The sequence below is a fragment of the Taudactylus pleione genome, unplaced genomic scaffold (assembly GCF_031769625.1).
Source record: "Taudactylus pleione unplaced genomic scaffold, aTauple2 ptg000037l, whole genome shotgun sequence".
Classification (NCBI taxonomy): Eukaryota; Metazoa; Chordata; class Amphibia; order Anura; family Myobatrachidae; genus Taudactylus; species Taudactylus pleione.
In genome coordinates, this window is record NW_028284439.1 from 20,296,185 (window position 1) to 20,312,365 (window position 16,181).

Below are 16,181 nucleotides of genomic sequence, written 5' to 3' on the forward strand. Positions count from 1 at the left end.
GTACATGGCATAAAGTTTTTTACATGCCACAAAATGAAATACAAGACTGCAAAGCCAAGCTGCATAGCCGTCTAGAAACAGCAAAGACTGTGGCAGGAACACGTTCTCATCACAGATTTTTGCCTATTAGTAATGATGAGCTACACATATCGATTGTCATCAGACGACATGAAGACAGCAGGAACCAGAGCTAGTGTCACTATGACCACAGTCACAAAAAATGTAGACAAGTGATCTGCAACCTGCAAAATACATAGCAGCAGTGTATGATAACATCTGGCACATTGGGTATATCATTCAATGTAATGAGGAAGAACAAGATGTGCTGGTACACGTCATGAAACAAAACCAATCTACAAATGTGTTGTCCTGGCCTTCAAGAGATAAGTGTTTTGTTCCGTTTATTCACTTCCTCTGTGTAAGTCCCTACTATCCAAGGAAGTACTGGAGGCAGGACACACTTTCTCTTAACACTTTAAGAAGGAGAATTACAGACCGTTCCAATAAGTTCCAAACAAGGGAAAAATGAGATTGTTATGGATTCAAGTTATGTTAAAGGTTTTAAATTTCACGGTTTCTTGTGTTAATTATGTATGCGGTACAATAGTAATTGAACATCAACGTCATAATTTTTTTCCTCCACTATTAAACAGAGTACCCTGCTGATTTATTTTATTTTTTTGTGGTAGTAATGTTTACCTTTTTTAAGCAACCCCAAAAAAATGGGATTCCTAATGTCGATGGAACCTAGCACTTATAATTCTATTCGCAAAACATGCGTTTTTTCCTTAACGCAAAACATGAGGCAGATAAAGTAATTTGATTTAGATTTTTGGATTCGGGGGGGGGAAAAGTTACCTTAGGGGTCCAAATTTCATGGTGATTATTTATTGAACACCGATGATATTTCAAATAAACTGGATAAAGAAGCCGCGATTAGTAAATGTTAATAAATTGAAAAAATCAATATTTAATAAACTAATTGTCAGACAGTCGAGATATTTGGCAGAAATAGTTGTCTTGACATCCTCTCTTAACTAAAAATTTTTCGTAGAAATCTGAGATGGGTGGTGGACACCCCTGGTTGAACTGTCATGGAATGACCCTACTGTGAGGCCAGCGTACCCGTGCCGTCAAAATCGCAGCTTAGGGGAGATGGGCGCTTCCCCGGCAGCTCCTCTCCCGACCCAGATGCAATTTCCGGTTACAGATTCCCGCCTCTGGGTTCCTACTTCTGACCACCTCGTGTGTGAGACGTTCACAGTTGTGCGTACTGCTGCAGGCTGGTTGTCTCAGAGGTCTGGTCTGTCTCCCTGTATACCTCTCCTCTGGGTCTGGTATATAGCGCTCTATATCCAGCCATTATCCGGCGAGGCTGGTCAGTTTTTTCAGAGTCAATTTGCAATAGCAATGTTTGTATTTCTGCATTGTATGTGACTTTCATACTAGCTGCTGTATATACACTGTCTTTTTTGTTTTCAAAACTGTCAGATATAATTGTCACTGAGTTTCTCCTCATTCCTCTGAAAAGGTGTGTGGGTTTTTTTCATATGTGGAAGTGGTCATTCATACTGTACACCTTATACCGATCACACATTTGGCATGTCTGAGGGTAAAGGTGAGAAGGGTGATCCTCCGGTGCTCAAGTCATGTAAATCCTGTTTGGCAGGCCTGTCTGAACAGGATTTTGTGCATGATGGATTGTGTAGTGCCTGTTTTAAACAGCCACCTTTCCTATCTGGTACATCTGCACTTAAACAAGAACCATCCTGGGTGGTGTCTTGGTCGCACTTTTTGTCGTATATGGTAGATAAGGTCGCAGCATCGCGTGCTCCTACCACGATATTGCCTCCTACTATTGGATACCCACAGCAGGTGCATCCTTCTATTTACATGTCCCCTATGAATCCCAGTTGGATTGATTATTCTGCTCACTCTAGTCAGAATATGCTGTCTATAGCCACTCTGCAGGTGGATCGACCAGTGGCAGTAAAGAGGCAGAGGCATAAGAGGTTCTCTTCAGACATTACCTCAGGATTCTGACCCACCCTCCTCCTTAAACTCTGATACTCAAGAGTTCTGGGTCTTACTCAGTGGAAGAATATATCAATCCTCTGTGGATGTCCCCTCTCTGGTGAGAGTGATTAGATCTGTCCTCAGTATAGAGGATGAGGAGGTGCCGCCGAAAGCCAAGACTCCGGTCTTTAGGTGGCTAGTGATTATCTTCCTCAGTCTGAGCAACTGACGAATCTCATGTCTGAAGCATGGTCTACTCCAAATAAGCATTTAATTACTACAAGGAATTTAACCTCCTAGATATTCATTTGCTCAGGGTGAATGTAGCAAATGGGAAGTTCCCCCATCAGTAGATGCTCATGTGACTAGATTGATCAAGAGCTCTAATTTACCCATTCCTGCGGCATCCTCGTTGAAGGAGGCTACAGATTAGAAAACTTGATAACTATTTAAAATCAGTGTTTTCATTATCTGGAGCTATTACTAGGCCAGCTATGGCTGTAGCCTGGATAGCCAAGGCTATGGAAGAATTTATGAAGTCTCTGGAGTATAGCATGCCTAATGCTACCAAAGAACAGCTGTCTGCCCTCTGTCAGATGCGAGAAACAGCTATGTATATGGGGGAAGCGGTCATTGATGCAGGTATCTTAGCTTCTAGGGTATCGGCAGCTTCAGTTGCAGCTCCAAGAACCCTTTGGCTAAAAACCTGGAAGTGGAAGGTTGATACAGGTTCCAAGAAAGCCCTGGAATCCTTGCCTTTTGTGGGGAAAGAACTGTTCGGACCAGAGCTGGATGACCTAGTGTCGTCTTTGGCGACGTCTAAATCTGCGGGGTTGCCATCTTCGATTACCCCTAAGTATAGGCAGTCGTCAGCTCACCCACAGGTTAAGGCAAAGGGATAGTCTTCCTCTAGACAGGATAATTCCCACAGGAGACAAAGAAGTCCTGGTCAGCCAAGTGTCCTGCTTCCAAGCCGGAGGGTAAGCCCACTGCCTGATGGGGCGGGCCTTTCCCTGGGGGGTCTCAGGGTTGGAGGCCGACTCCTACAGTTTTCTGAGGCCTGGCATCAGACCACGACAGATGCCTGGGTTCGAGAGGTGGTCTCTCAGGGTTATGCATTACGTTCCTGAGGCATCCACCTCAAAGGTTTGTTGGTACATTCCGACCCTTAGACCCGGTCAGGTCCTCGGCCTTCTGGGAGTCTATTGGGGCCCTCCTGAGGTCGGGAGTCATAATCCCTGTCCCTGTGACGCAACAGGGAAGGGGTGGTTGTTCAAATTTGTTTTTGATTCAGAAACTAAATTGGTCACATCGCCCAAATCCTGAATTTAAAGTCTTAACCGATTTCATCCGTGTGCCCAAGTTCCGTATGGCAATGGAGCCTGGAGATTTCATGGTCTCCCTGGACATACAGGATGCATATCTGCATGTTCCAATTGCACGATACCACCAAAGATTTCTAAGATTGGCGGTAGATCAGCGACATTACCAATTTCAGGCGCTACCCTTCGGGCTGGCCACAGCCCCTCGGGTAGTTACCAAAATAATGGCAGTAATGACTGCTCATCTCAGACGACAAGGAGTTCAGGATACTGCCATATTTGGATGACCACCTGATATTCGCACAATCACAGGAGTTGTTACGTTGTCATCTGCAGATGACCATTGTCTGCTTACAGGAGCACGGCTGGGTAATAAATTGGAAAAAGTCCTCTTTCTCCATCTCAGCGGATAGTGCACTTGGGGGTGCTGCTAGACTCTGGGCCAGAGGATTCTTACCAGAGGACAAGATTGCAGCACTACAGTCTTCTGTGTGCTGTCTACTCTGCAAACAAACTGTCTGTTCATCTGGCAATGCAGGTGCTGGGCTCCATGGAATCCACATTCGATATGGTGGCGTATGCCCAGTTCCACTCCAGGTCCCTGCAGCAATGGATTCTATCTAATTGGGATGGTCAGTATCATCGGATAAAGTTTCAGATGATGCGCATCTCGCCAGAGGTTCGGCTCTACCTCGCTTGGTAGCTGGAGATGACTCATTTAGACACTGGTCATCTGTTATGGGTCCCAGATTGGGTACTCCTCACCACGGATGCAAGCCTGCCAGGATGGGGAGCGGTGACAGGGCATCGCACCGTTCAGGGAAGGTGGACGGCTCAGGAAAGTCACCTACTAATAAATATCTTGGCGCTTCGTGCAGTGCACAGAGCGCTAGGTCTGGCACAGGGCTTTTTTCATGGCAGGCCTGTCCAGATTCAGTCAGACAATGCGACCACAGTAGCCTACATCAACCATCAGGGAGGCACACGAAGTCCGGCAGCCATGAGGGAAGTGGCGAACATTCTGCCGGTGGGCAGAATGCCATCTTTCTGCAATATTCATCCCAGGAGTCCTCAACTGGGAAATGGACTTCCTAAGTCGTCAGGACATACATGCTGGGGAATGGGATCTTCATCCGGACGTCTTTCAACTCCTGGTGGAAAGGTGGGGACTACCAGACGTAGACCTCATGGCGTCACTCCACAACCACAAGGTCCCCAGGTACGGCTCCAGAACGAGGGACCCTCAGCTGCCTTCGTGGGATGCTCTGGCAGTAAGGTGGAACTTCAGGTTGGCATACCGGTTTCCACCGATATCCCTCCTCCCAAGAATCGTCAAAGTTCAAGCAGGAAGGCGGCAGGTTTATACTAATAGCTCCTGCCTGGCCCAGGAGACATTGGTTCAGCGATCTGACATGTTTATCCATAGTCAGGCCACTTCCACTGCCTTTATGACCGGATTTGCTAGTGCAGGGTCCCTGCCTATATCTGTATTTACCCCGACTGACTTTGACGGCGTGGCTATTGAGGCTTCCGTCTTAAAGGCCAAAGGTTTCTCTGCTTCTGTGATCCAGACAATGATGAGGGCAAGGAAGCCTGCTTCAGCCTGCATATATCTCAGGATTTGGCATTCATATTTTCGTTGGTGTTTCCAAACAAAATATGACCCTAAGGTTTTCAAGGTTTCAAGAGTACTTGCTTTTCTGCAGACTGGATTAGACTTAGGTCTGCGCTTGGCTACCTTGAGGGTTCAGGTGTCTGCTTTGTCAGTTTTGTTCCAGCGCAGAATTGCGCCCCTGGTAGATGTAAGAACATTTTTGCAGGGGGTTCTATGGCTGCAACCTCAGTTTGTTCCTCTGGTGGCACCATGGGATTTATACTTCTTTCTCGAGGCAATGCAAGCTCCCCCTTTGAACCCTTGGATAAGGTGGAACTTAGATGGGACAGCAAAGACACTTTTTTTTTTTTTTTTTCTCCTCGCTATCTTCTCAGCTCGTAGAGTTTCTGACTTGGCAACACTGTCATGTCACTCTCCCATATTTGATTTTTCATCAAAATAGAGCTGTCCTTCGTACTAAGGCGAGTTACCTTCCGAAGGTAGTATACCGTTTCCACATAAATGAGGAAATTGTAGTCCCGGCTTTTCAGTCTTCAAACCTGTCTACGGGTGAAGCTTCCCTAGATGTGGTTCGAGCCCTTTGTATCCTACGTGGATCGTACCAGCTCCCTTTGTGTTAGCTGGCCATCCTTGTTTGTGAAGCACATATAACAAACAGACTTTGGCTGATCTCCCTGTTCCTAACAAGGTGACTGCACATGCTACTTGGTCTGTCGGACCGTCCTGGGTGGTTAGACATGGCGCCTCAGCTGAACAGCTGTGCAAGGCAGCCACTTGGTATTCTGTCCATACCTTTTATCAAATTCTATGCATTTGATACTTTTGCCTCCTTTGGGCGGCGGATTCTACTCTCTGCTCAGGAGCGTCCCCACCCTTAAGGGAACTGCTTTAGGACGTTCCCAAGGTAGATTCTGTGGACTCTGTGGATCCTGAAGAAGAATGGTATAACATACTTTAGATAACTTTTTCTTCGTGGTCCACAGAGCACCCACACTGACGCACCTGGCCTCAGTTGGGATCTATTCTTTGCTTTTTTGTGTCACTGATTCTCTCTTCGTATTTTAAGCGTGTTTCTTGGGTACATTGTACTTCCTTCTCCACTTGCAGTCTCTTGCCGTTAGGCTTGTTTACAAACTGAATGCCTGTGGCTGGAGGCAGGGTAGGTAGGGAGGAGGACCATGGCATGCTGGGAGCTTTAAAGCTGTAACTGTTTGGTGCAATGGATCACTCCAACTACATACCCCAAGGTAGACTCTGTGAACCCTATGGACCTTGAAGAAAGAGTTATCTAAGGCATGTTATACCATAACTGATTTTCATATTACTATAATATATGTAGCAATAACAGTTTAGCGCAGACATTTAGGGGGAATCCAATTGTGGGCGGACTTTTAAAAAAAACGCAGTGCTGAGTTTTTCCCACAGCTGCAGGATTTCGCTTTTCAGTTAGGTGACTGGAAATGGGATGCGATGATTTAGTAATCACATCGTCTTTTTCTTTTCTTTTCTTGCACCTCCAGAGCAAGTCTGGTTTTTCCTAAAATCGTTAATTTTAGGAAAACTCAGCGGGACTTGCTCTGGGACCCGGCCCAAAGAACTAATTAAGCAATCAGAGTTTTCTAATTAGCTTAGTTAGTCCTTAAGTACTCCCCTTCTGAAGTGGTGTCTTATTCATCCAGCATCGGAAGCCGTGTCTTCTGCAGCAGGGTCAGTATGTGAGTGTTTGTAAGTGTGTGTGTGAACCCCCCTCCCCGTGTGAGTGTATAGCTGCCGTTGGGAGAACTACATCTCCCAGCAGCCCCCTTCCCAATGACCAGATGGACGGGAGGCCTCAGGGTTTTCAGCCACTGTTTTTTTCCACTAAACCTCGCCCCCAATTGAATTTGCCCTTTAGTTTCAAATTCAATTATCTGCAATCCTGCTTGGAGCCTTGTATGATGTGCAGCTGCATGCATTTCTAGGTGTTACAGCAGGAACAACATTACTTATTTTCCTGTCCTCTATTGGGTGTAAGAACAAGTTGGGCATGGTTTCTTATAAGCAATACCTTCCAGGCTCTCATTCTGTGAGGTAACTAAGGATCGATTCTTTAGAACTGTCTATTGCTTTCTGAGGTTGATGCATTGTTATAAGTATTGTTGATCCTTACACCCTGCAAATAATTTTGTCTTGAAGGGAAAAAAAAATGTCTGTTAAAAATGTGTCCACATACATCTATTCCCCGTGCGCTACAAGTCGTGTTACATATAACGCGTAAGAGTCGTGAGACTTAGTAGCGCCGAGCGGCTTATGGTGCGACCGTTTACCTTCGAAGGCGTCTTATCACACAGTGAATAGGTCGCACAAGTAGCTTCTGCTGATTAAAATGATATGCAGCATGCCTATATTCTGTGCGGGTGTATCTGCATGTGAAATGCTACCTTAGTGTCAGCGACTGTGACATTGCAACATAGCGTTTCGGTATGCACCATATTTTAATCAGGAGAAGCTGCTTGTGCGTCCTATTCACTGTGCGATTAAGACTTATTTGAAGGTGAAAGTCGCACTAAAAGACACTCGGCGCTACCAAGTTACAGCATGGCGCAACTAGAAGGGCTGTTTAACACGCAAGGAGGCTAGATGTATGAGGACACATCTGCAGTTTTGTGGAGGTGTGTGTGGTTTTTTTCTTTTTTAATACTTCAAATGTTTGTTCTATATAGTGGAATACTAGAGCAAAACGGGAGAAGTTGACTGAATTGATGTTTGAGCATTATAATATTCCAGCATTCTTCCTATGCAAAACTGCAGTTCTTACTGCGTATCCTTTTACCTGTTTATATTTTCTCATGTTTATGGGTAATTATCATTTGTCTATTGTTACCCAGTTTTGGTCTATTAATGATTCCAATTGTGAAGCGCAATGTAATGTTGTTCTACAGTATATAAGAAACTGTTAATAAATAAAATGACTTGTTGACAAAATTTCAACAGAACTAAAATGGGTTCTCTATACACCTACACATTGTTATAATTTTTTTATATAGTTGATCTTGGTAATGTATACTTCTGTTAATTTTCCATTAACAATTACATTCCATCTAAATTGTAACTTGCATATGTATTACCATCACCTGGGTACATTACTCCATTTATCCATATTACATTTCATTTTGCTGCTTTTGTCTAAATGTTCATATAGCACCATGGTAACTAACTCTTTATTAATAAACCTATTTAGTAAAGTATCAGGGAATATGGAAATCTTATTTTCTATGCCATTGAAAAGTTGATTACTAAAAAGATTTAAAAGGATAGAGGTCAATGCTGATCCCTGTGGTTCACCACTAATAACTTTGATCCAGTCTGAATATGTTCCACTTTCATAACTACTTTCAATCTTCTATAATTTCGCCTGTTCTGTATTCATGTACAAACTTCACAGTAGAGCTAGCACTCATGTGCCAGGCTGGTGGAGTAGTGTTGATGATTTTTGTATAATCCAAGCATAGCCTCTCAATTGCACTGCAAAACCCAGTTTCAAATATACCTCTTCATAAACGTTAGGTTAGACATGACCAATCATTCATGAAACCATGGTGACGCAGTCCAGAAATTTATTTTGAAATTGGATCTTTCAGAACCCCTAGAAATTAGCTATTTTGCTAGATTTATCACAAACCCCAATCATTTACTGGGAGACTACATTGTCCTTCTCTTCAGAGGTATGTTTGTCAGGACCGGTATGAATGACCGCCAGACCTATGTCCGGTGGTTCAAATCCTGACGCCGGAAGACCGGCAGCAGTGAAGATGCTGGGCGTCGGGCTCCTGGCGACTTTCGATGCCTATCATTAGTCCCCTGTCGGGATTGCACAGTCTGGAAGCCGGCGGTCGGCATTTCGACCGTCTGCTTCCTGACTGCATACCATGTTTCTCTGGGTTGGGTACGTGATCCCAACGGTCGGGATGCCGGTAGTCAGAATTCCGACAGTCATAGTCCCGACAGGATTAGATAAGTATCCTAACCCATCTTTGCCGCAGTCTAACCCTAATACTTACCATCGGGATGTCAGCATTCTGGAGCCAGGCTTCCGGCCTCCAGGATGCCATTTACACCCCGTTCCATTCCCAGTTGACTATCCTCCCTAAACAAGGCTGTATACAAAATGTATTGCCCAATTATCAGTTTTACCCACTATAAAACAAGTTATATTAAAATATACACTCATGTAATTTATATCTTTATTAACAGTGAGTTCTGGTATCACGTCATTAGAAAAACGTCTGTATTTTAGAAAATATTGCACCCACTTTTAGAAATTATTTCCAAAACTGTCAGTCACCTTTAAATACTGTCAAGGAAGATCTTCATGACTTCTAATATCTGTCTGATTTACAGCAGGGAGTGTGTGCATATATTTATTTATGTATAGTAAAATGTATTAATTCAAAGATGACATGCCTTTGTAAAATCTAAGAGCCATCTTGAGAGTATGCCGCACTGTAGTGCCCCCCATTCATAGTATGCCACAGGGCTGTGCAGTCGGTAACCCAAACTTCACTCTATTACTGTCTCCTTCAAAAATGGCATGTATGTATGTATGTATGTATGTATATTAGCGATAAATTAGCAGCTGATTTTTTTTCCTGTGAACAAAACTGTTGTCTTTGGGCCTGATTCAGAGTTGTACGCAAACCCAATGGCTTATGTATAACTCCGATATTTGGCGATCTGCGCATGTGCAGTTATGTGTCTGCGACGACAGTCACAGTGCCACCACCTGAGCCGTAACATGATTGTCGTGCTGTGGCTGTTTGGAAGGCAGTGACACGGAGCGTCCCAGAAAATGGGGGTGTGTATTTAGAATTTTAAATGCGGTTTTGGAATGTTTACCCAATAGGTAGAAGTCGCAGACTATAAGATGAGATGAAAGCACTGCTTAGATAGCAGCAGCTGTAACAAAAAAAAAAAAAGGCATGTTGTCGCTATGAATATCGCCCAATACCCTTAGGGGTTTATTTACTAAGCGTTTGGTTGTAAAACCAGGCATTTCCTATTGTATTTATGTCAGAAGTATAAAAAGACAATATTACTTGTAAATTACAGCTAGTAAAAGCATTGACCTTTAAATTTCGGGTATAAACCTGATCGTAAGCACTGGGTTTAGTACCAGACGCTTAGTAAATAAACCCCTTAGTGTTACTCTGTTTTCTATAATCTCCTTTTTATTTACTATAACCAGTGTACACTGTATATATTGGTGTAAATATCCATACAAACCAGTTATAGTTCTACTCACCTATTCTTTGGTGAGATCAGATTATTCATGTGTCGGTACTTCATGGAAACTAGATGAAATATATTTTTTCTTAACTTTTCATTAAAACACCATTTATTTCAAGAAAATGTTCTCCCACAGTGTTGCTGCAGTCTGTTTTAATTGTATCACCTGTGCACAAAATACAAATCTGTCCAGTTTTTCTTCCTAGATTAACGTCTCAGCCAATTTCTGTCTTTTAGCAAATGCCATCAGAAGATAGTAGTATAGATGTATGTAGGTCTTTGCTTTAACTTCACAGCTTATTTTAATTAAATATTTTTTTAGGACCATCCACGATATGTAATATGATCTCTGGGTACTTCCCACCCACTCCTAAAAATCTATCAACTGGACCCATGCACAGTAAAAAGTCATCACTATAATTGGACTGTGGAAGGAAACCAGAGCAGACTAATTTAAAGGGAGAACACACAAACACCACATTGATGACTGCCTGGCTGGAATCGAACCCACAACACCAGCGTTAAGACAGCAATGTTAATTATTATGCCACTGACACTCGGAGATGAGCAAAACCTATGCAACAACAAAATGTAAAAACTGTTCAGATATTTAGATGCAAGCTACCCCCTATAATAAAGGGGCTAAAACCATAATTATTTGCTGTACCCATAGCAAGCAATTAAATATTTGCATTCCATTCCCAGCTGTGATAGAAAATCGTACAGTTAAGTTGCTGTTTATTACAGCGTTTAACAATGACATCATTGCTAAATATGCTCATTTGCGTGTTGATAAAATGATTCCTTGACTCCTGGAAATAGATTTGCTAACGGTCGATCTACGGGTCTGATTTTGGATAGTGGTTCAACACATACTACAGCCATTCCTGTACATGATGGCTATGTACTTCAACAAGGTAAGCAAATTGATTGGATTCCTTTCTGTTTAGTGTAAAGAAATAATTAGATTCCAATAATTTGAGAAACAAAATAGATATTGTGGGTGAAATCTGAGATTTGTGTAAGAATTCAGGAGGCCTATTACTATAAATAAAGAAAATACCTAAACTATTAGATCAGCAGTGCATACCTTTCTATATTCTGCTGGCTTAGGCTCGTACACAAGTGTCAAAGGGAATGGCTTTTGAAAACCTTTTTTTTCTCTCTACAATAGCTCTAATAGTGTGTTTGCCATTCTTTAGGAATATTCAATGAGGGATATGAAGACCTTTGTGTATAAGGTCTCAGGTTTGGGTGTTGTACTTCCATGTTGTCTCTTCTCCCAGTTCCTGTGGCACATAATTTAATATTACTGTCAGTTGGTTGTAATTGCCAAAAAGTCTTCTGCTGGGATAACTCAGAGTGCAACAGTAGCGATAGAGATTAAACTATTTTACTCCAATTTCCATACATCCATATCAGCAGAAGCTTACTGCATGGCCACATCCTAAACCTAAAGAAAAATAAAGATTTGTCCTGCACCAGAATATTATAGAAAACATTAGATTAGTCCCTCATTCCAAAATAATATATACAGATGTTAATATCCTCTCTCTCAATATGTATGCGCTACCACTTGAACTCAAATATATAGAAAAGAAGTAAAGAGTTATATTCAGCAGTGCACAGAGAGGTTGATATTTTTTGGCCATTAATACATAACTTACCTTTTATAGTTAAAATTACATTGAGACCATGACGAATGGTTTTAACACTTTTCCATATATTAATAAATATATTGGGTGTATATCTGAATGGGGCAGTAGCAATTCAAATGATGTTTCATGCAGATATCTATATACCCATATTAGGGATCATCCATTTCACAGTCTAGGAAACGCTGACGCGCATTTAGCTAGAAATCGTCATATGGTGATTTTTCGATTGAATAGCCGATATATCGCCTATTGTGTATCCAGCATAACCCTAGATTGCAGATTGTCATTTGGACCTGACCGTTAAGCTTACAGCTAACAAAAAAAAGCTAACTGCTACCTTAAACAACAAAAGTTTACAGGAATGTTGTGCCTGCCTTGGCTTTCTGGAGTTTTAAGTTGATTGAGGTGGAATTCTGTGTTAAGACTATTATCTTTTCAAACTGATCTGATGCATGAAAGCTGAAATGTCTTAGAAAATAGATGTATGGGAACCATAAGCTAGTTATTATCGAGGCAATTCTCTGTTATGCCAGGGATGGGGATCTGAAAAATCCAACATGTTGGACAATCTCAATTCCCAGAGTCGGGTGATTTTTATCATGTTTAATTTCCATGACTTAATGCTGATCATCGATGTTGGCAGAACGGAGAATCGGGCCGTAGAGGTATGGCCCTCATTAGAAACAAGTGTATGCAGAGTGTGAAAGAAATTATTTTGATTGGCAATTTTTTTAGTATTTTGGTGTGATTTTTCTTTTTAAGTAATGCTAAATGGGATATTCCACACACTTTTTTTTTTTTTTTTTTTTTTTATATTTTTTTAATAAAACCTAATCCGTTTAAGAACATATATCCAATATAACTATTCCTACTTGTCATGGAATATTGAGATGCAAGAAATGGTCTTTCAGCTGGCATGCGCCCGATGTTCTAAATCTGTGCATTCATCCTGATGGTTACCGCTGGGGGGCACACATCAGATTTGGCTGGAGATCCATAAAATTCTGATAGGCGTTCCTGGGGGGGTGGCTTATCGGCAGGCACGACAAGTCTCAGCTGCTACTGCATTAGCATTCCGTTTCTGATTCAGCCCATAGTAAAATATTGTTGGGGGAGGGGGGGGAGTTGACTCTTAAGCTCACCCTCAAACTTGATATTTATTTCATTATAGGGATTGTAAAATCACCTCTTGCCGGGGACTTCATTACCATGCAGTGTAGAGAATTATTTCAAGAGATGAATGTGGATTTAATCCCTCCATATATGATTTCTTCAAAGGTAAACTTGGTTTATTGATGAACAATGTGTGTGTGCATAACTTAGTAGTGCATTCTTCATGGTATGATCTTATTTGGTATATTTTAGGAAGCAGTACGGGAGGGTGCACCAGCCAATTGGAAAAGAAAAGAGAAACTACCTCAGGTCACTCGTTCCTGGCATAATTATATGTGTAGTGTAAGTACAATGTTACACTGAGATGCATATGTTTTTACCTTTGTATGAATTAAAAACAAAAAAAACAAGCTTGGCTTTTCTTTTCCAGTGTGTAATACAGGATTTCCAAGCATCTGTTCTCCAGGTTTCAGACTCCACCTACGATGAGCAGTAAGTCTTGTCCTGAAGGTCATTAGTTTATATGGTTTTACATTTGTAATGTTGACTGACTTAATAAGGATAAATGTTTGTCATGTTTCTGTAGGGTGGCAGCCCAGATGCCTACTGTCCATTACGAGTTTCCCAACGGTTATAACTGTGATTTTGGAGCTGAACGTCTGAAAATTCCAGAAGGATTGTTTGATCCTTCAAATGTTAAGGTCAGATTTATTAATAACTTGTTTTAGGTCATATTTTCTTTTTCTACACCCCTGCATAATGTGTACTGTTCCGGTATTAATCCTTCAGGACCGTTTGAGATATGCTCCTATGGTTACGTAGCATGCGGTGATTCTAGTATATGGGGTAATGTGGTTATATTTGTTAAATATACTATATAAACTATGTTCAGGGCAATATAACAAGCAAATCATTCGTTGCTACTTGATATTTTTTGTTTTATCTTGGTTTTTTTTTTTTTGTTGTTGTTGTATGTCAGTAGCATCAATGTTCGTTTTTTGTTGAGTTTAAGGTATGGTTCAAGTCAGTGCTTAAAGTGGTCCTAAAGATGGCGTGGCACTCTTCTCCTCATCCACCCCCTCCCTCCCCTCGGCGCTATCTGAAGAAAGGTACAGTGCATGTCGTAGAAGGAACGAAGCACGCAACAGAAAGGGGCGTGGTCACACAATAGTAACCCCAATTCAAATTATGCCACACAGTAGTACAATCGTATTCACATTACACCATACATAGGACCTGATTCAGCAAGGAAAACCGTTGCTAATACGCATACAATCGGTCGATAAATTTGCAGTGCACATGCATCGTAGTGCGTGAACTAGATATAGTGATGGGTACTGTGTCAGCAGAGGCTAGTCAGACCCAGAGCAGTGTGATTTACATGAAGTGCTGTTTGTGGGTGGTGACGGGGGAAGGGGAGTGGTCAGACTAATGCTGGCGTGCCAGTGCGTCTCAACGATGTTTCAGGGGCGTGCATAAATTAGCCACTACGCTAACAGGTGCAGCCTGAGGTCTCACAGCGTGCACTGAAGTTAGCAATTCCTGAGGTGAGGTCTGACCTGCCTTAACTGTGCATATGGGTCCGATGTTACCGATTAATTCGCTATGTTGTCCAAGTATACGGATGTGTGTAAGGGGAAGTGGGCGTCCTTATGTTGGGCTGTGATCGCAATGCGATTGCAAACTTTTGCATTTCACCGCTGATATTAGCAACTTGTATATTAGCAGAATATTGATCCTTGCTGAATCGGGCCCATAGTGCCCCCGATTCACATTAGACCACAATAGTTATGACACACAGTAGTGCCCCATTTACTCAATATCCACGTTAGTGCCCCTAATACACAATGCCCACAGTAGTAGTGTCCCTAATATACATAATGCCCACAGCAGTAGTGCCCCTTACACATAATGCTCACTGCAGTAGTGCACCTTATGCAATGCCCCCTGTAGTGGTGCCCACAGCAGTAGTGCCCCTTACACATAATGCTCACTGCAGTAGTGCACCTTATGCAATGCCCCCTGTAGTGGTGCCCACGGTGGTAGTGCCAGAAAAAAGGGGCGTGGTCTAAAAAGGGGCGTGGTCCCACAATAGTAACCCCAATTCAAATTACGCCACACAGTAGCACAATCTTATTCACATTACACCGCACATAGTGCCCCTGATTCACATAGCACCACATAGTAGTGTCCTTTATTCATGTTATGACACAGTAGTGCCCCTAATGCAATGCCCGCAGCATTACTGCCCTCTTAAAAGCAATGCCCACAGCAGTACTGCCCCTTATGCAATGCCTCCAGTAGTGGTCTCCACGGTGGTAGTGCCCCAGGAATGGTGCCTCTTATGCAGTTCTCCCAGGAGAGGTGCCCACATTAGTAGTGCCCCTTACACAAAAAAAAAACGTAACAAACAATACATACTTTAAGCACCGCTGCTGTGTTCGCTGTCGTCTGACTGGCTGCTCCTCGGAACTATGGGAGAGACATCTCTCCCACAGTGCTCACTGCGGGAGCCGAAAGCTGGAGCTCAGGAGTTAACTCCCGCTGCTGCTGTAGGGAAGGAGCCGGGTGCTCGCTTGTAACAATCTCAGTGTGCACCCAGCAACTCCCTGCGGCACTGGGCTGACTGGCCAGGTAAGATGGGCTGGAGGAGGCAGAACTGGTTTAGTCTCCAAATAGAACTGACTGAACGCATTTCCGGCCCACTTTAACCCCTGGTTCAAGTGAAAGTTGCTATCTTGAACAGTGTTTTAATTATATTTTTTTCTCCTTTCTACAGGGGTTGTCTGGTAACACTATGCTTGGTGTCAGTCATGTTGTGACCACAAGTGTTGGAATGTGTGACATTGATATCAGGCCGGTAAGTTTGTTACTCCCACTTCTTGCTTATTAAATATCCTACAAATACAAATTGTTCAATGTAAAACACTTCTCAATTTATTTCTTATCCCATATTATAGATTCTGTCTGTAAGATTACACCATATACTATAAAATGTATCTGCAAATACCCCATGGTGTGTCTATTTCTACACAATATATGTTTGAAAGCACTGTTTGTTTTTTACTTGTACACAAGGGAAAAGGAGGAACAGTTGGAGGATGAAAGCCCCACTAAGGATCAGAGTTCTATGTAGAAGCACACAGGGGGAGATGTTTAAAACCTTAAAGAGAATAATAATGAGGAGATGTT

At 42.4% G+C, this 16,181-nt stretch overlaps 1 protein-coding gene across 1 annotated transcript in view; it reads left to right on the plus strand.

Annotated features, from left to right (window-relative positions):
• The window catches only part of ACTL6A (actin like 6A), an 89,420-nt gene that overhangs the window by 51,695 nt on the left and 21,544 nt on the right, over positions 1–16,181 (plus strand). The window contains exons 5-11 of the mRNA XM_088452439.1: positions 7,656–7,753; positions 11,041–11,135; positions 13,048–13,154; positions 13,242–13,331; positions 13,420–13,481; positions 13,576–13,690; positions 15,769–15,849. Coding sequence (XP_088308565.1) covers positions 7,656–7,753; positions 11,041–11,135; positions 13,048–13,154; positions 13,242–13,331; positions 13,420–13,481; positions 13,576–13,690; positions 15,769–15,849 — 648 coding nt within the window. The remainder of the gene's footprint in view (positions 1–7,655; positions 7,754–11,040; positions 11,136–13,047; positions 13,155–13,241; positions 13,332–13,419; positions 13,482–13,575; positions 13,691–15,768; positions 15,850–16,181) is intronic.